Source organism: Notothenia rossii, assembly GCF_949606895.1.
Source record: "Notothenia rossii genome assembly, chromosome: 1".
In the NCBI taxonomy this organism is placed as follows: Eukaryota; Metazoa; Chordata; class Actinopteri; order Perciformes; family Nototheniidae; genus Notothenia; species Notothenia rossii.
This window is the reverse complement of record NC_136912.1, coordinates 28,929,668-28,950,472: the sequence shown is the minus strand read 5'-3', so window position 1 is coordinate 28,950,472 and position 20,805 is coordinate 28,929,668. Positions and strand designations below refer to the sequence as shown.

The 20,805-nt window shown below is 39.6% G+C and overlaps 1 protein-coding gene and 1 long non-coding RNA gene across 4 annotated transcripts; both read right to left on the bottom strand.

The window, feature by feature from the left end:
- Window positions 1-674: 674 nt before the first annotated feature.
- On the bottom strand, window positions 675-9,089 carry LOC307028668 (polymeric immunoglobulin receptor-like). Of its 2 annotated transcripts, none has more exons than XM_079663890.1 (8): window positions 8,946-9,089; window positions 8,451-8,777; window positions 4,540-4,860; window positions 4,029-4,328; window positions 2,189-2,290; window positions 1,973-2,074; window positions 1,813-1,883; window positions 675-1,203 (listed from the first exon to the last, which is right to left on the bottom strand). In XM_079663890.1, exons 1-8 carry the CDS (start codon window positions 9,040-9,042, stop codon window positions 1,039-1,041), a joined length of 1,485 nt encoding a protein of 494 aa, XP_079520016.1. In that variant the 5' UTR covers window positions 9,043-9,089; the 3' UTR covers window positions 675-1,038. The 2 variants fall into 2 exon arrangements, with proteins under 2 accessions (XP_079520016.1, XP_079520017.1); XM_079663891.1 differs by having other exon boundaries at window positions 1,973-2,071.
- A 5,610-nt stretch (window positions 9,090-14,699) lies between these two features.
- On the bottom strand, window positions 14,700-18,501 carry LOC307028737. 2 transcript variants are annotated; one of them, XR_013805092.1, is made up of 4 exons: window positions 18,271-18,501; window positions 17,286-17,389; window positions 16,068-17,189; window positions 14,700-15,253 (listed from the first exon to the last, which is right to left on the bottom strand). It is a non-coding gene; the product is annotated as an uncharacterized lncRNA (long non-coding RNA). The 2 variants fall into 2 exon arrangements; XR_013805093.1 differs by lacking the exon at window positions 18,271-18,501 and having other exon boundaries at window positions 17,286-18,118.
- Between the last annotated feature and the right edge of the window lie 2,304 nt (window positions 18,502-20,805).

Below are 20,805 nucleotides of genomic sequence, written 5' to 3'. Positions count from 1 at the left end.
AACTGTTGTTCACAAATCTGAAAAAATCTGTGATAGTGAGCACTTCTCCTTTGTCGAGATAATCCATCCCACCTCACAGGTGAGGCATATCAAGATGCTGATTAGACAGCATGATTATTGCACAGGTGTGCCTTAGGCTGGCCACAATAAAAGGCCACTCTGAAACGTGCAGTTTTGCTTTATTGGTGGGGTCTGGGGGGGTCTGAAAACCCGAGGGTTAAACCCTAGCCCTGACATGTCACCCATCTCCTTCGCATAGAGTTGATCAGGTTGTTGATTGTGGCCTGTGGAATGTTGGTCCACTCCTCTTCAATGGCTGTGCGAAGTTGCTGGATATTGGCAGGAACTGGAATACGCTGTCGTATACGCCGATCCAGAGCATCCCAAACATGCTCAATGGGTGACATGTTAGGGTTAGGGTTTAACCCTAGGGTTTTCGGACCCCCCCAGACCCCACCAATAAAGCAAAACTGCACGTTTCAGAGTGGCCTTTTATTGTGGCCAGCCTAAGGCACACTTGTGCAATAATCATGCAGTCTAATCAGCATCTTGATATGCCACACCTGTGAGGTGGGATGGATTATCTCGGCAAAGGAGAAGTGCTCACTATCAGAGATTTTTTCAGATTTGTGAACAATATTTGAGAGAAATTGTTATTTTGTGTATTTAGAAAATGTTTTAGATCTTTGAGTTCATCTCATGAAAAATGGGAACAATAACAAAAGAGTTGCATTGATATTTTTGTTCAGTGTACATAGATAATAATACATTTAAGTGGTTATTTACAGTTTCTTGTTGGAAGTGGAGGTGTGTTAAACAGTTGGTAATTGGTATATTAACAAAATGCCTTCATATTGAACATGAGTCAAAAGTAAAGTTAAAGCAATTAATAAAGCAATGAATACAAATATAACTGATGGTAATTATTGATAAAATATATATATTTGTTGCTCCTGAACACATCATCAGCACATCATTGGTTACAAATGTGACCTAGAAATGAGAGGATGATCACAGCGGTGCATGCTGTTCATATGGCTAACTGTTTATGTAAATGTCATTGCAGTAGATATCCTCTGATGCGGAGATGTTGCGGTACACAGAGTCTTGTTGGTCTTCACCTGCATACTCATTGCGTTGACAGGCACGCCGCTGTTTGGTGGGCAACTTTTCTGAGAGCACCAACTCTTGGTTTGCATAAATCTAAAAAAGAATCAACAAATATAAAAAGAGAATTTATACTCTGATCAAAATTCATATGATTATGCACATAAAAATAGTTATTTTTAAATGTGATCAGTAATTCAAGAATTCCTTCTATTTATGGGTTCAATTGAAGCGAAATGTGATATACATATTCATTGGCAGTTTTGCCAGTATTTAACCTCAGTATTGGACAAATTAAATTCTGACCTGATGATGGTGCTAGATGAAAACTCGGAAGGTCACCAAACTCAATAGGATGTAGCCTCTTGGGACCATATTACAACATTTCATGGCAGGAATCATTTTCATGAGTTCGGTCCCCACCTGACCTTTTCTCTGATGCCATAATCATACCACATTGTCCACTTGTTCCCAATAAATTTCTAAATCTTGAGAAGGTATCTTATTCTCAAATTCTCAAAACATAATCATGCTCCCAGGAGGACGAACACTTGTTGTCAGATCCATAACTTTTCTCAAACAGCCTTATAAATGATGTCTAAAAATCATAGAATATATTCTAGGCCAACTGCAGTGATATGCAATACATCCTTTTCATAACACCCAAAAACTATACTTTACATAATTATATTTAAGTTATCTTACATCTGCTTCACCCAGCACTTCCTCTATTGCTGCTTCATTGGTGTTGTCTCTGTTGACATTGGCTCTTGTTCCTGGAAACACACAACATAAGAAATGGTTACACAACTTGTCGATGTGGTTGCCTGTGTGTGTTCATGCTTTGTGAATCCTTCTGACATACCTCTCCGTTTGTCCATTCTGCATTTATAAACTATAACCAGGGCGAATGTCAGTGTGAGCAGCAGAGCAGGGATGATGTAGACCACTGGGTGAAAGAGAACTGCTTCAGGGGGAAAAAGCAGACGAGAGTCAAAAGATAAACCTCCTGAAAAAACTATAAATATACTTATTTTACAATAAATAAACTCTGAAAAATCTGCTTCACAATCACACTTACACATTCTGTTGATAGGTTTTCCAGTGATATTTGATCCAACAGTGCTGCTGGAGACCACAGTGATGGAAGAGACCACATTTCTGGTAGTCTGATGCTCAAACGCTGTAAGAGAACATTTTCTTATTACTACACTTAATAAATATTCTTATTTTTAGCATTGCTTAGTGTGGAACTTTAAGGATGGCATTTTTCGTTGGTCAGTTGGTCAGCCCACCAACTTGATCTGGACTGAAATATCTCAACAACTATTTAAAGAATTGACATGAGATTCTGTAAATACATTCACTTTCCCCAAAGGATGAACATTTACTGGATAAATTGGCTCAAAACTTTGGTTCAGGTGATGTATCCTGACACTTTCTTGACAGTGGTGTTCTCAAGTGACCTGGAAAAGACCTGGAAAGGGTTATTAACGCCTTTGTTACCTCGAGGTTGGACTACTGCAACGCTCTGTACGTGGGTATGGACCAGGCCTCAATTAAACGCCTGCAGCTAGTTCAGAACGCAGCTGCACGTCTACTCACTGGCCACAAAAAGCGTGACCACATCACCCCAATTCTGGCCTCACTACACTGGCTTCCAATTCGGTTCAGAATTGACTTTAAACTCCTTTTATTTGTTTTTAAAGCCCTAAATGGGCTGGCTCCGGCCTATATAGCTGAACTCCTCCAGCGCTACACCCCAGCCAGAGCCTTAAGGTCGGCTGACCAGCTGCTGCTGATAGTGCCTAAGGCCAGGCTCAAAACCCGAGGGCACCGAGCCTTCGCAGCAGCTGGCCCTCGGCTCTGGAACAGTCTGCTCCTCCATGTGAGGTCGGCCCAGACCCTAGGGGTTTTTAAATCTACGCTTAAAACACACTTCTTCTCTCTGGCCTTTTAGTCAGAGCGGAGCACGACTCCTGCCTTTTCCCTGTGTTTTCTATATATCTTTTGTAATTTATTGTCTTTTATTATGAATGTAGTAATGTGTTTTTAAGTGATTGTAGTATTTATTACATATACAGCACTTTGGCCCAAACAAAAATCGCTTTTAAATGTGTTTTATAAATAAACTTTGATTTGATTTGATTTGATTTGATTGAAGTGGATAACATGTAATAATTCTGGTGGTTCCCAGATTTGTATATACAGCAATCATCAGGTCCAATTTAAAATATGTCCAGTCCTATACTTTATGGTGAGTAATGATGTTTCTTCAGCACGTTTAATGTTAAGTGCTATTTAGCTAATATTAGCATGCTATCAAGATGTGCCAAACTCAATATCACTGGGGCTACGTTAGGGCATGGGAATCATACCATACCGTTTAATGATATGCTTTTATTTATATGAAAATCTAAAACAAAATCAAATATAATATTTGTAGCATGTCCCATGTAGTTATCTGACCAATACGTTCCCAAAAAGTTGAATACAAAAGTTTTTTAGTTTGTGTTAGATTTCTTGTAATAATGTATTCTGCTTATATTTTATAAGAAGGTGAACATTAAGCCAACTCAAAACAACCTGTTTCACAGGCCTGGAGAAGACAAGTCAATGGTTGCGTGGGGCACATTACAAAAAATAAATAAAATTCATATATCTTTGCTCTTGTACTTTACATTTTCTATACAGTCTAGCCTCCTGGCATGCAACTGGCTGCACACAAAAACCCTTGAAATTGCAAATAAACTTAGCAGTGATAATACAAACTCACATACAGTAAAGCCTATTTCCCAGATTTGTAAAAAATATGCATTAATAGCTTTATACAGCAGATTTCCAAACAGAGGAATTAAATCCAGTGCTAACTGTATCCTCGCGGCTGGTTTGTTCCCATCACAAGGTTGCTTAAGTATTACCTGCTGATAGTTGAATCTTGACGTAGTTTCCAACATTCCACTGTGAGTCTGATCCACACCAGTATGTCCCAGAATCCTCTGCTTTCAGCTCCGTGATCATCACAGAGAAAGAGCTGGAGGAAACATCATCTTGCAGCGTGAACCTGCTTTGAGTCTTCACCATCTCTCTACAGTTTTTACGGGTGTATCCCTTACAGAGAAACTTCCTGTTATCCCTGTTTTGTGGTGGGTAGGGGCAGTGCATGGTTACTGGATGTCCCACAATGCCTTTCAGCTTGTTTGTCTTGACACAGCACCACCCTGTGAAAAAATAGGAGGTGTAAGATAAAACTGCAGCTTCTGTTCAGCTCAGAAAATAAATGGATAAACAAATCACAAAAGTGTAAATTCAAAGATTTGGTTTTTAAATCTTTCATAATTCTGTTTACAAAATCCATGTGACAGAAAGTTGTTCTCTGGCTGATTAACATACATAACATAACATAAATAATGGTTAAGGAGGATGTCTCACCTTGGACTGCTAGCTCAAAAGCTTCAAACAAATCCAGATTGTTTTTTCTATGGACACCACAAAGGTACGAGCCAGCATCCTGTTTGGTCAAACTGGTGATTGTCAGTTTGAACCTTCTTGACGCCTTGTCATCTGTAAGTCTGAACCGTCCGTTTTGTTGGTTGGGAGACGTGATTAAAGCGTTCTGCAGACACCCGGAAGGCTGGTTTCCTCTGCAGAAGTACTTCTCACTGTCCTTGTTCTCCGGCTCATACGTACAGCTGAATGATGCTGAACTCTCCTCGTTACCCTGAACTGTGCTGGTTGTGTCACAACAGCTGTCTGTTGGAGAAACAAACATCTCAAACTGTTGTTACAAGCTTGTAATGTTTGCGCTGTTATGTTACATTTTCTTTGTTTCTTCTTCATGTATTGTGTCTTGATATTTGTCTATGCGGATGTTACACATGGAGCTGCTGTGAAGCAAGTCAAATTTCAGACTCGATCATTAAAGTATTATTGTATCGCATCGTAAGCACATAAAACACCTTCAGATTTTTCTGCATCAATTTTATAGCATGATTGATTGAAAATGTTATTAACAGATTGCAGAATGGGTACAATATAGTACAGTTCAATACCCACAATTGTTAAGAGGATGCAGACCAGAGAAAGACTTTCGTCTTGTTTACATCCGGGTCCCCCATTTTGATTCATCATAGCATATATGACACACATGACATACACAGATAGATTACATTTTCATTTTAGATTCATTTTCAATTCATCATAACATATATGACATACAAATAGACAGTACTGTTACATCTAGACATTTATGACATACCAGATCTACAAATATACAGTACTGTTTGTGAGTACAAAAAGAGTCTAAAAAGAGAGTCTAAAAATAGAGTATATACATTGGGGGGGGGGGGGGCAGTTTCGAATTGCAGTCTCCCGTAGGTGCTTTTTTAGAGAGGTTTGAAGGTGGGTAGTGATTCACATTCCTTTACAGCTGTGGGTATGGCGTTCCACATTGTTGTGGCGTAATTACGAAACGTGTTTCGTCCCTTGTTTGAGCCAAATCTGGGTTTAACATGATTTGTGGAGCTCCCTCTGGTGTTGTGGTCGTGGTATTCACTGACCTTTGGGAAGTATTTTGACATGTACATGGGTACCTTAGTGGTATAATGTATCTTGTAGACCAGGCCCATTGCAAGTTGCTGTACTCTGTCGTCTACTCTAAGCCATCCTAGGTTGTCAAAGTGGGCAGGGGTGAGGTGGGTTCTAGCAGTAAGGTCAAGCAGTAGTCGGACCAGTTTGTTTTGTGATGTTCGTAATTTTGTTTTTAGCGCCTTTGAGGTGCCCTGGTACCATGAGGTGCAAGCATAGTCGTAGTACCCTTGAATGAGCGCTCCTGCCAGAGTCTTCATGGTATTCTTGTTTACCAGAGAGGAGATCCGGTACAAGAATCTATTTCGTTGGTTGACTTTTTTGATTACATTGGATGCCATTCTGTCACAGGAGAGATTGGCCTCTAGTATGGAACCTAGGTATGTAATTTCATCTTTCCTTGTGACAATATTGTCACCCACTGTAACTGAGAAGCCGTCGGTCTTGCTGAGTTTGTTTTTTGAACCGAAGAGAATGGACTCTGTTTTACCCAGGTGTAATGATAGTTTGTTATCGGCGAGCCAGGTGCAGATTCTGCCGAGTTCCAAGCTGAGGGTTTTTTCAACATGCAACCTGCTCCTGTCAGAGACCAGCAGGGCTGAGTCGTCCGCGAACAGGAACAAGTTGCAGTCACAAGCTGACGACATGTAATTTGCATAAATTAGGAACAGTAACGGTCCTAGTATGCTTCCTTGTGGAACACCACAGCTCACTGGGAGGAGGGGGGGGGGGGGGGGGGGACAGAGTACCACCTCCACCATCTGTTCTCTCCCCTCCAGGTATGATTGCATCCAGCTCACCGATAGTCTATCAAAACCAATTGCTTTAAGTTTGTCAATAGGAATGGAGTGATTGACAGTGTCGAAGGCCTTTTGTAGGTCCAGCATGACCATGCCGCAGTACTTGCCCGCGTCCACCTCTTGTTTGATGTGGTCGTTCAAATAGAGAAGGCATGTGTCAGTGGAGTGGGATGTTCTGAAGCTAGATTGGAATTCGTAAATTAGATTTTTTTCCGCGAGGTACTTTTCGACCTGTTCGTATACTATTTTTTCCATGACTTTCGAGATGGAGGTAAGAATAGAAACAAGGCAGTAGTTGCCTGGGTCCAATTTGCTGCCCTTTTTGTGCAGGGGGGTTACTCTCGCAATTTTGAAGTCTTTGGGTACATGTCCCTGTTTTATGGAGAGGTTTATTATGTGTGTGATGACTGGGGTGATGGCGGCTGCTGAATCTCTGAAGAATTTGGAGGGGATATTGTCATGGCCAGTGGCCTTGTTAGGTTGGAGGGCGCTCAATATTTTGTGTACCTCAGCTGTTGTTACCATTTCTAGTTTGAAATCATCTTTGCGGACCCCTAGATTATTGTAGTAGGCTAGGATGTGTTCTACCCCAAAATGCCCTGAGTGGGAGGGTAGTTTATTTACCAGTGTTGTGGCTATGTTTGTGAAGAAAATGTTGAAGTAATTGGCCGCATCCAGCTTTTCTCTGATGAGCGTGTTATCTGTCTTTATGTTTGAAAATCTGGTTTTAAGTTTTTTACTGCAGCCTAGTTGATTATTGAGTAATTTCCAAAGTTCACGAGGTTTATTTTTGTTTTCCTCAGTTTTGTTATTGATGAAATTCTTTTTTGCAGTTTTGATCATGGAGGTTACGTCATTTCTTAGTCAGTTTCTTTGTAGTTTGAGTTCAGTCACGTGGGCTTGGAGTTCACTGCTCGAGCTTTTGGTAAACTTTGACTGACTTTTACGAAACTCAGAGCATTTTTTGTCTCTGGTTTTCATAGCGGTCAATATTTCGGAGTGCATCCACGGCTCAGCGCGATTTTTTACCCTGGTAGTTCTTAGGGGGGCCATGTCGTTTAGTACTGTTGAGAATTTGGTTTTGAAACCAAGCCATGTTTCTTCAACCTGATCATATGTTTTTGTATATAAAAACACTCTGCAAATGTCTTTCAGTTAAATGTACTAGAGTGAAAAAGTTCAATAATGCCCCTGACATAAGTGCAGAGAAGGAGAGATGACACTCAAGAAAACTTCAATTACAGTGTAAACAGCTTATAGTGATTACGTTTAAACCCTAAAACACTTACTGTATATATCGATCCAAAAGCTTGGTAAAGAATAATTCAAATGCTGTTAAAAGAATACGCTTGGGATGTAGTAGTAATAGTCCACTTACTGTGTTCATTTTGGGTCATTTCATACATAACAACATATGGGATAATGTTTTAAAACAGTAAAAGGTGTATATATTTACTTCCATCACACTGTATTTCTATAACTGCTTTTGTTTTCTAACTCTACCAACAGCACCGTGTTATCGTGTAACTGACCTATACAAAATGTAATTAGTAGGGTTATTTAAAAAGCTGAACTGTACTTTGAAACAGTCTGTAAAAGTAATAAAGCAATGATGCTGTCTGTGTCATTAATGTATATTCATGTTATGAACACACAAATCTAAGTAAGATGGTACTATACATGAGAAAATAACACATTTTGTTGGTTATAATAACCATCTGCTCGTAGCAATGCATTTTACCCTGAAAGATTTGGGCACAATTAGGTTATAATAATACATTAAAAACGGTTTTATGCACAGATTGAGAAATTCCACCTCTGTAAATGTAATAAACCATTGCAGCACCCATGGCATATTATGGTGACAACCTGTAGTAAAGAATGAGGTCCGGACATGTAGTGGAATAAAGAATCACACTTAAATTCAGCACTTGTTTAAACCTTTTTTTGCCTTACCTTCAACTACACCCAGCTGCACTTCAGAGTAGATATCCTTTCCAGTCCTGGTCACCCCACACCAGTATTTCCCAGCATCCGTCAAACTCAGATCAGAGATGTTCGCTGTGAATAGTCCCTTTCCGTCATCCTCGATGGAGAATTTGTGTTTATTTGCTTCTGTCGTCTTAATAAGAACATCATTGTCGTTGCCGCACTCGTTCTTGCACAGGTACTTCTCATAATCCTCATAGCCCTGTCCATAGGGACAATATACTACAGCCTGTCTTCCTTCATATCCAAACACATGGATCAACGCTGCTGCGCTCCTCACACAGATCAGAGCAACTGAAAAGAAAAAACACAAAATAAATAAAAAATCATAGAAATCATCTTTAACTTTTATTTATCTCATCTCATCATGTAGTTAAAAATGCAAGCTGGCTGTATAGCTAAAAAAAAAAAGATTCTTCCAAATGTAATTAGCATAAAAACCGATTAATGCATGTAACTTACTGCACAGAGTGAAAGGCAGGTTCTCAAGGCTCCACATCCTCATGTTATTGCATTGCAGTTTCGAAGAAAAAGAAACAGAATGAAGAAGTGGGAACATGTCACACCCAAAATACAGAACGTGTCAGCATGCCAGTCAAATGTTGGACCTTTTTCACTTCTGCATTTAGAGCAGTGCACTGTAAAAAATGGCTGTGAAATCCACAGTTATTTACAGTGTTTGTGCGCAGTAAATTACTGTATACCATTTTAGAGTATAATACCGCGTTTCCAACTAAAAATTACAGCAACGCTGGAGTTACTGTAGAAATAGCAGTAGTAACGTCCCAACTGTATAAAATCACAGTAACCAACAATGTACTGTAAATAATCACAGTAACCAAACAACAATGTACTGTAGAAGATCACAGTAACCAAAAAAGAAAGAACCAACCGAAAAACCCCATTTCAGTCAGACAACTCACGTGTTCTTAATATGTTTATTATAACATTTGAACATCTTTGCTGTAAAAATCATAAATGTCCCCTCTGTGGGACAAATAAAGTTATTCTGATTCGGATATTCTGAGACATCCTGTAATAATATGTACTCCCACATGGACAGTTTACTCAATTATGCATTGATTTGGGGTTCAAAGGGCTCATGATTCAGTGTTATATTACATAGGAAAGGACATGCGATTTTTCAATAAAGAATCTGCTGAAAATTCAAAATAATCTTCGTATAAAATAAAAAAATCCTATAAAAAGAGGTGTGTATTACTCTTCCAGTGTTGTACGAGAATGTTACATAGATATTAAGTCATTGGGTCATATGACGTGAAAGCCACTGAAAGGAAATTAGACTTTTCAATAGAGAACTGCTTACATTTCTCAACAGTAATCAGTTCATCGGGTCACAAGACATTGAATCTATTAAAGGTCCCTTGTCAGGCTTTTCCGGTTATTAGCCGTCCCCTTGTGTTATGAAGGTTTTTATGCATGTAAACGGTCTGCAGAGTGACAAACCCTCAAAGTAGAGTAAAACTCTAACACAGAAAATACCTGTCTATGCTGCCCCAGAACGCCTCGTTGGAGATTTCTCTTTTTCTTCCTGGGTACAGTGACGTGCCCATACCCAAATGGACCAATCTGTGGAGCCGTTACGCTACGTCCGCGGAACCGTTACGTTAAGTCTGTGGATTGGTCCAAATGAACCAATCCGCGGACTTCCTCACACACACACACTCAATCTTTTCTCAGCTGCAGCTCCGCCGATTTCTCCTCCCTGAGACGGCGGGACACGGCGAGGCTGTGAGTCGGTGTGTGAGCACACACTCAAACTCCCATCCAGAGATGCTGGATGAGAAACCAATGTGATTTTGGAAAATTGCACAATATAAATCTATTCTACTAGACCTCAACAATGGAATTATGATCAGTAGAAATGGCCATGACATGGGACCCTTTAAAGCAGTGGTCGCCAACCAGTCGATCGCGATCGACCGGTCGATCGCAAGTGTGCTGTGGGTAGATCGTTGACCGTAAAAAAAAAGTAACAAAAGAAAGAAAAATAAAATTAAAATAATAATGTTCGAAAAATACGTTTTTAGATGTAAACCTATCATCCACCACCCCGTTAGCAGGTGCCACTTGATTAACGTATATTTGAGACACCTCAATAATATAATACATTAACCGTGCTTTACGTGAACCTCATCATGACACAAGAGACGACGGCAGGACTGTAATTTCCCGTGTTCAGTGAACGCAACAGAGGCAACACACCAGACCAATCAGAGAGTTGCATGGAAATACACGTGTGCTTGTGTCATTCAAACTCGGCTCTGTGTGTTTGTGGCGATAGCGCATTTAGTGTGATAGAGAGGGAGTGAGGGAGAGAGAGGGACCGGTGCTAGCGGGGACCGTGATGTTAGCATCTGGTTAGCTAGCTGCACTAACGGACATAAGGAGCTGTTTCCACAACAAGCTGGAGGAGAGTCCTCTCCTGTCAGACTGAGGGGCTCAGGTGAGCTAAAGGACTCTTGAGTGTTTAGAACAGTTTTTTCACAAATTATTCAAAAGATTATTTCCGCGGCACACCTTCATATGATCATTATAGTTATACAAACAATAAGAGAATAAATGAAAAACAGGTATGACATAGCCTACTATATGGCAGTAAAACAAGAATACAGTTTAATGTGATTTGTAAAATATCCATAAAGATAAAGTAAATCTGTTTACAGTTCTGTTTCATCTGGGTGCTGAGAGAGGTATCCATAGATCTCTTCATGTTGCTCTCAAAGTGCACCAGATTGATGCTTTGAACTTCAATATTTAAAAAAAAATCTTCCCGGGGGAGCATCCCCCCGGACCCCCCTTGAGGAGGTGAGGTCCGCCCCCCAATAGCACTTTACCCCAGCCTATATGCCGTGAGCTGATTATGGAGCCTTCATTGTAACAGTAATTCAGATGCAATTAGCCTATATAAAAGGCCTCAAATTGGAAGCATTGTCTGGGCCGTCTTTTCCACTCAATTTTGCAATAGGTAGATCTCGCCTTTCACCTAGGCAGAGGTCGGTGTTCTTGGGCTTAAAAAGGTTGGTGACCACTGCTTTAAAGGAAATTCAAATATCCAACCTAAGACTAACTTCACAGTGGTGTAATTCTCCTATTAATTATGAATTTATCCAAATATTGTTTTATTCTTAGTATGCCTATAGCTTGAATTTCAAATGTATATTAATTTCTTTTTTAAATGCAAAGACAATGACTCTTATGTCCTGTGTCAGTGTTATACAGTTTATACACCTTCACCAGCTCCTCTTCCACGGAGTCTCGCACTAGGTCTGGTCCCAGTCCCCGGGCCCTGCAGCTCAGATTATCGGTGGAAATGGCATACGGAGCCTCGTCTTCAGCGCCAGCAGTGACTCTGTGTCGGCATGCAGCTGCTCGATGTGCCGGTGCAGCTCAGACTTCCAGCTGTGGATCTCATGCAGTCTCTCCCCCAGGCGACGCGTCCCCTCACCCTGAGTCTTGAAAGTGCCTGCCTCTGTGTCCTGGTGCAGAGCTTTGGACTCTCTTTGGATGATCCAGGCTGCGTGGCTCTCGGTGCCGGCCTGCTGGAGGATGCTGTGGTAGTTGGAGAACCATTCAGCAGGGCCGTATTTAGCGGAGCGGTAACCGGCTGTGGCTGAGCCCGAGGACGGCTGCGGGACATCCGGCTTTACAGAGAGGTCTCTCTCCTGGACCCCCTGGGCCACAGCTCTGGTGTCATAGTGGGACCTTGACACTAAGACCTCGGAGCTCATTCTTTGCCAATTCAATTACAGCTAAAACAAATACGTGAACAGATAAGGTGAATTAAGCCGATGTTGTTATAAAAGCAGTATCAGTTATGTGTCCCCACTCAAGTCCTTAGGCAGACCAAGCTGTGTGTTTGTTTGGTGTTGCCTGGTTGCTCATCTTGGCAGGAGCAGCTTTGGCTCAGGTGACTAGTTACCAAAGTGAAATGGCAACCCTAGTAACTATTTAAGTCTTACATACATAGTTGGTTATATAGTAATGGATCATGAATAATACAAATATCTAGGATCCACTCAAACTCTAATTAGTGTACAGAGTAGTTGTAGCTTGCTGCTGTTCTCTGTACTTCTTTGTAATGTATTTTATTCTTGCTGAACCTGTGAACTTACATCCTCTTCACAGGTGATAATAAATATAATAGAGTTTGTAATAATTACATAAATAAAAGTAATGTAATAAAAAATACAAACACATTACTCGATATACATTTCTAAACACATTCACCATTTCCAGGTTACCTTTTGATGAATACCAGAACAAGCAGAAGGCTTCATTGTGCGCCATGTTTTTGTCTCTAGGAGTGTAAGGATTATTGTCGCCTCTTGAAGCCACTACTGACATTTAGTTTAAGTTTTGTTTTCTACAGAATTCAGATCACACTCCCATCAAATCTTTGTTACAATTCAGCACATGCTGACTTCATTTCCTGCAGGAACACACATTCATACAACACACATTCATACAACACACCAAATTCAGTCATAGTTATGTGTGTATGACTGTGTGTGTTTGAACATGGTGTGTATGTAATGCACACCCTTTACTTTGAAATGATAAATTGTGACCAGGGCAAATGCCACTATCAGGAATACAGTAGTTACAATAACAACTTTAAAAGCGTTAGTCAGTATAACAGAATACAGTGCACTTCCTAAAAAAAGGCACACAAATAGCACATTCATCACATATATTTTCAAACCATCACAGCAGAAGTGGCACTTAACACCCCGACTGAGTTCAAAGCATTTGTTTCATGTTCCTGTTTCATTTGAAACAGGGTCATTGTCTCACTGTTGGGTCATAAGAACACACACACACACACACACACACACACACACACACACACACACACACACATACACACACACACGCACACACACGCATGCACACACACACACACACACACACACACACACACACACACACACACACACACACACACACACACACACACACACACACACACACACACACATACTTTTGATATGTTTGACAGTGCTATGTAAAGTGGCTGACCCGTGCAAACACGCTTCAACGGCCCAAAACACTTACATGAATGTGTTTCTTCATTTGCACGTTTTATTTGCCCTTTTTATTTTTTATCTGCATCGTGGTACAGGTAGCGCTTTTCTCCTAATGGAAGTTTTTTGGGCCTACCGTAGTTATGTGTTGATTGTTGAAATGCTGTTATGAAACAAAGGATCATTACAATGCAGGGATATATGGGGGTTTAACACTTAATTGCTTAGATTTCTCTCAATAAATTAAGGTGAACTGTTTGTTTCTCACATACAGCAAAGTACAAAATGTACAAAATATAATGTGGGTATCACACCTGCAGTGTCAGCAGTTCCTCATTTTAACCAATAGCGTGCTAGAACACCCCTTGTTGTTAAATACCAACCAACTATGTGCTATATGTGCTATATGTGCTATATGTGCAATATATGTATATGCCGTTAATAACTGCAATATATACCTGGCTGCTAAATCCTTAGAACTGCTACAAGATGTGTATTTTGTAAATTGTGTAACTTTTTATTTTATTATATTTTTTATTATATTATAACTTTTTTTTTTACTTTAATACTTTTTTTGCTTGCTTCTACGTAACATTAAGCTGCCTTTGGCTCTTTTTCTGCTGTAACAACGTACATTTCCCCTCTGTGGGACTAATAAAGTATTCTGATTCTGATCCTTGTGAGATCAACATTTTATTCACATGTATACAAGCTTCAAATAAATTGGGCTCTTTAATTCAGGAGCAATAACTCTCTTCTGTGTGACGATAACATGTTCTTTAGTTGAGTCCAAAGACATGCAGGTTAGGTAAGCTATGATGTGTGAAATCAAATGTAACCCCAGAATTTTTTTATCGTGCTTTATCCAAGTTAGCCCTCAACTAAATAAAGGTATATTGACTAAGTAATAAGATATTTTAATTAACAGATTACAGAGATGTGCTCATAAATTCCTTGGAATTAAGTCATGCAGAATGAAAGATTAATTAAAATCTTAGTCTATTAAACCAAAAATAAATAATGAGTCAACTAAATAACAAGGAGTAATATTTAGTTTTAGAATATATACATATATGCACTTATATGAAAGTATTTTCAAAAACAAATAACCTGGTGATGTAGTGTTTCAACATAGACTGGATTTTCCTGGGTTTGTTTATTTATCCTTTGTTTTCATTTTACCACACTTAATAATACAAATTACTTACATTTATATAGCGCCTTTCATATACCCAAGGTCGCTTAAGGTACATACAGTATATCCATGAAGGTAACTTACATAGATAATAATAAGTTTAAATGGTTATTTACAGTTTCTTGTTGGAAGTGCAGGTGTGTTAAACAGTTGGTATATTAACAACATGCCTTCATATTGAACATAAGTAAAAAGCAAAAGTAAAGTTAAAGCAATTAATAAAGCAATGAATACAAATATAACTGATGGTAATTATTGATAAAATATATATCTTTGTTGCTCCTGAGCACATCATCAGCACATCATTGGGTACAAATGTGACCTAGAAATGAGAGGATGATCACAGCGGTGCATGCTGTTCATATGGCTAACTGTTTATGTAAATGTCATTGCAGTAGATATCCTCTGATGTGGAGATGTTGCGGTACACAGAGTCTTGTTGGTCTTTACCACTCATTGCGTTGACAGGCACACCGCTGTTTGGTTGGCAACTTTTCTGAGAGCACCAACTCTTGGTTTGCATAAATCTAAAAAAGAATCAACAAATATCAAAAGAGAATTTATACTCTGATCAAAATTCATATTATTATGCACATAAAAATAGGTCTTTTAAATGTGATCAGTAATTCAAGAATTCCTTCTATTTATGGGTTCAATTGAAGTGAAATGTGATATACACATACATTTGGCTGATTAGAATAATTATTAATCATTTTAATGTCCCCCCGGCCTTTCATCTGCCACCATGATGTCACACTAAGGAGAATCTACCATAATGCTCATCATGCTTTAAGCTAAATGCTAACATCTGCATGCTAACATGATCAATGTCAATACTGATATGCTACAACATTTGCTTATCAGAACTAAGACTGATGGGGATGTCCTGAGTTTTGCCAGTATTTAACCTCAGTATTGGACAAATTCAATTCTGACCTGATGATGGTGCTAGATGAAAACTCGGAAGGTCACCAAACTCAAACGCATCCTGCAGCCTCTTGGGACCATATTACAACATTTCATGGCAGGAATCATTTTCATGAGTTTGGTGACCACCTGACCTTTTCTCTGATGCCATAATCATACCACATTGTCCACTTGTTCCCAATAAATATCTAAATCTTGAGAAGGTATCTTATTCTCAAATTCTCAAAACGTAATCATGCTCCCAGTAGGACGGACCCCTGTTGTCAGAACCATAACTTTTCTCAAACAGCCTTATAAATGATGTCTAAAGATCATAGAATATATTCTAATAGGCCAACTGCAGTGATATGCAATACATCCTTTTCATAACACCCAAAAACTATACTTTTCATAATTATATTTAAGTTATCTTACATCTGCTTCACCCAGCACTTCCTCTATTGCTGCTTCATTGGTGTTGTCTCTGTTGACATTGGCTCTTGTTCCAGAGGCCTGTACTACGAAGCTGGTTCAACCTAACCTGGATATGTTTGAGTTAGCCGGTTGGCCTAATCCAAAACATACGCGCTCTCGCTAAACGGTACTACGAAGCGGGTTATCAAGTGGATCGCTCAAGCCAGCCTATCTAGTTAGGTGCGCATTCACATGAAAGGGGTGGTATTTGGAGCATTCGACCAATCACAAACATGGAGAAGCGTACTGACAGCGCAGCGTCATACTTCCTGAATGAAAAGTCAACTATAATATTAGACATATGAAGAAGTTAAACTTTAAACATCCATGACTTAAACACTTTATCCAGGATAACAGCCACATAGATGCACCTGCAAGGTGAATACAGCTGGTAAAAGAAAAAGTGTTTGAATGCGTACATTAACAGGTTTATGATATCACTGCCCCGTCTAAGACACGAGTGGATCTGACTTTAATTATATTTGTCTCGAGTGTTTCGTCAACTTAATGTGTTGCTTAAAATAATACTTCTGCATACAGTATGTGACACTGTGAGTGTTGCACGGCCAGATACGGCTCAGCTGACTCAGATAAGGACATATATGATACATTATGATGTGATATGTACTTGGATGTGGACTGTACTTAATGTTACTCTGATCCGGTTACTTATGTTGTGGCAGATATTTAAGTAAGCTTTCTTAACGCTTATGTTTTAATCGTCAGATTGCTCTGAACATGGGAGGTGATATTCTATTAATGTTCACGTTCACACAGTCGGTGATTTTTGCCGGCCGTCTTTCCTGCAACGGCAGCTTTTCTGTATTTCCTTTCTCCTGTAATATGACTTGATCGCTTTAAACTCCGCACACTGAGCTCTGATTGGTCAGCAGGCAGTGCTTTCACTGAGTTGAGCTCTTTAGCCTGCAACCTAACCTGCTCCGGGGCAGGTTAGCCGCACAGCATAAGTTACCATGGAGATCTAGCCTGCTAAAAAGAGAACCAGCTTAGTAGGACCGGAAACCCCGAATTTCCCCTGAAGTTAGCCGGCTAAGAGAAAATCCTGCTTCGTAGTATACCCCCCTGGAAACACACAACATAAGAAATGGTTAAACAACTTGTCGATGTGGTAGCCTGTGTGTGTTCATGCTTGTGAATCCTTCTGTAAGTTAAACATACCTCTCTGTTTGTCCATTCTGCATTTACAAACTACTGTATAACCAGGGCGAATGTCAGTGTGAGCAGCAGAGCTGGGATGATGTAGACCATTGGGTGAAAGAGAACTGCTTCAGGGGGAAAAAGCAGAAGAGAGTCAAAAGATAAACCTCCTGAAAAAACTATAAATATACTTATTTTACTATAAATAAACTCTGAACAATCTGCTTCACAATCACACTTGGACATTCTGTTGATAGGTTTTCCAGTGGTATTTGTCAGTTGTCATTTCCTTTATCGTGTGTCGATCGGGTTGTTTTATTGCACAACAAAATCATGTAAACATATTATGTAAATAACCCAATTTGTGTTCTGTGAAACTGAAAGGATATAATATATTATTTTGAAGGCGAGTTGACAGGAAGTTGTTGTTGCTATGGAAACAACATTACGGAGAAAACGTAATATCTTCTACATAAAGACGGATAAAGTAAAGAACAAAGCCTGAAAATATCAGTACAGTATCATAGTACTTTAACATCATTGTTTTTGTTACTTTCGTTGCAGTTGTATGTCTTAAATGTAATTTAAATGTTGCCTTCGTGTGTGGTTCCGGTCTTAACGAATAAGATGTGGTCCGAACAACTGGTGGGGCGTGGCCTTTGTCGAATAAACAAGAAATACACATTTCGATCGCTTCTTCTGTCGTTTACATCAATCTTTTGGTATATTTGGCTCCATAGGAACACTTTGATGGACATTCAGTGCCAGTGTGTGAGGTTGTGGTTGCAATGCCGATATGCGGACACGTACAGCGAGGACTACAAAAAGACACATGAGGTGACTGGGGATGTGTGTTCAAAACATTGCAAGCTTGAATAAATCATTTAAACCATTTATTTTTGCCAGACTTATTACTGAATATCATTCTTAATGTGATACCAAGTCCATCTGAGACCTGTGTATACCTTCAGACAGCCTACAAGTGAAGCACACGTTATTTACTCACAGTTTGAAAGCAGCGTGGAGAAGTCTTCAGCTGTGGAGCTGTGATCCGCTCAGGATAAACTGTGATACGACTTCTGTGGCTTGTTCTTGTTGTCAGTCTTGTATCATGTATCGTTATTAATATGATGTCGAGTTGATTTGAGAGCCGTTTATACTTTCATACCGTCTGTTAGTGAAACATACAGTCTGTCTGAGTTGTTTACACCCATCTCCAATGCAGCGTGGAGAGCTGTGGTAAACAGTGATCCGCTCAGATTAAACTGTGATACGAGTTCTGTGGTTATCAACCAGCGATCATGTTTAATATTAAAGACTACACACACATGTATCCCTTATCAAAACGGTATTCTGCACTTTGCCGCACTTATCCAGATCAAATTTGACTGTTTACTCGTTTTGCAAAGATAGAAGCAGAAATGTCATTGCTACATTTGCAGGGATATTTAGAATTTAAAATGCTGCTTGATCGTTAATTTTGTTCTCGGCAAACAATATTATGAGCTCTATTCAAAAATATTATTCAGTGTCCATCGACATGAAAATAACAAAAAAATTCATGCTGGACTCAAACCCTAGTCCCAATAGCAAAAATCCCTAGTGCCATGCACGTTATGAGTGAGCCACTGATCAATGCGATGTATTTTATCATCACAGGTTATTTTCTCACATTAACATTGTTAAAAGAGTCAGAACAATTCAACCCGATCATCTTTTATAATGTGAGCGAATGTATGTACACTTTAAGCCATATAATATAAATATTATAGTAGGCATTTGCTTTGAAATAGTATATACTGACTGAGCATCATTAAGACCCACCGAGATCAGATATCGAGCCTACATTATTTTGTGATAAGTGGTCATTTTACGTATTATGAATTCTAGTGCACACATTAAGTTCACATATGCAAATCAGGCCATGTGTTTCGTTATGTAGTAGCTATAATCATCACCTGTCGTGGAAATACAACAATAACAAGGAATTCATATTAAAAGTTACACAGAAATAGATAAAACACACAAGAACAAAGACCACATGGATAAACGCATACACGTTAAGTTAGAAACGAAAACATGTTAACAACAGTATGAAAAAGTATGAATATATGTGTTTCTAGTTCTCAACGTAGCCTATGTGAGTACCCTCGTCATTCGGTGTCGCTGTATCGAAATTTAACCAAGTAAACAGTCACATCTTATCTGGATAAGTGTGACAAAGTGCAGAATACAGTTTTGATAAGGGATCAATGTGTGTAGTCTTTAATATTAAACATGATCGCTGGTTGTTTGCGCAGAAGTCGTATCACAAGTTATCCTGGGCGGATCACAGCTCCACAGCTGAAGACTTCTCCACGCTGCTTTCAAACTGTGAGTAAACAACGTGTGCTTCACTTGTAGGCTGTCTGAAGGTATACACAGGTCTCAGATGGACTTGGTATCACATTAAGAATGATATTCAGTAATAAGTCTGGCAAAAATAAATGGTTTAAATCAGTGGCGGCTGGTGGAAAATATTTTTGGTGGGGCTATGGAAATGGTGACAAAACTATACTAGGGCATTTAAAATCAGGAGACTAAATACGAACATTGTGTGTGTGTGTGTGTGTGTGTGTGTGTGTGTGTGTGTGTGTGTGTGTGTGTGTGTGTGTGTGTGTGTGTGTATGTGTATGTGTGTGTGTGTGTGTGTGTGTGTGTGTGTGTGTGTGTGTGTGTGTGTGTGTCATACTTGCCAACCCTCCCGATTTTCCTTCTGACAAAATCAGGTTTACTCACGACTGTTTCCACTCGGACTTTAATACAGGTACACCATTGTTTGGTTTCCATGGTAGCGCGTCTCTTTAGCAGCGCGCGCAACTCAAAGTCTGAGAGGGTGAGGAAGATGAAAACTGAACAAGAATCGACAACTCGACCCTCTGATCACTCCTTTCCTATAAAATACAGGTCCAGCCCACACATATGCTCCATGGTGCCACAGGCCTTGCCCTTACAACTACAATAAGCATGCAAATGTTAATCTACAGCTCCGGCGATCCACTAGCACCGGAGTCTACAACTGCACACGCAGCCATCCCCTACTGTAGCGTCACCTTGGATATGAGTCTAAACAGACACCCAGGCCAGGGCGCTGAAAGGGCGCCCTTTGAGCATCAGATCTGACGACGCTGATTGGCTGAAATTATGTTTCGGCGGAATAGTTTACAGATAGCAACAGTCAGCTTGTTGGTTGCAGCTGCTCTGGCTGAGGGCTCTTTTCTACCGCCCGGACGAGAGAGGGTAATGATACACACTGCGGCCAGGCAGGAAACATGTGACTTATCAGTAACTTTAGACATCGTAAAACAATTTTAAACAAGATTTAATTGTAGATTATACATTTTACTGATACCAACTATATAATATTTACCTTGTTCTTTAAAAAAATAAAAAAAATAAAAAAAAAATATTTTTGGGAAAAATATTTTTTTATGAATTTTTAAATTTTAATGATAATCAAACATGTGGGAAGAGGGGGGGCGGCGCCACTGGTTTAAATGAT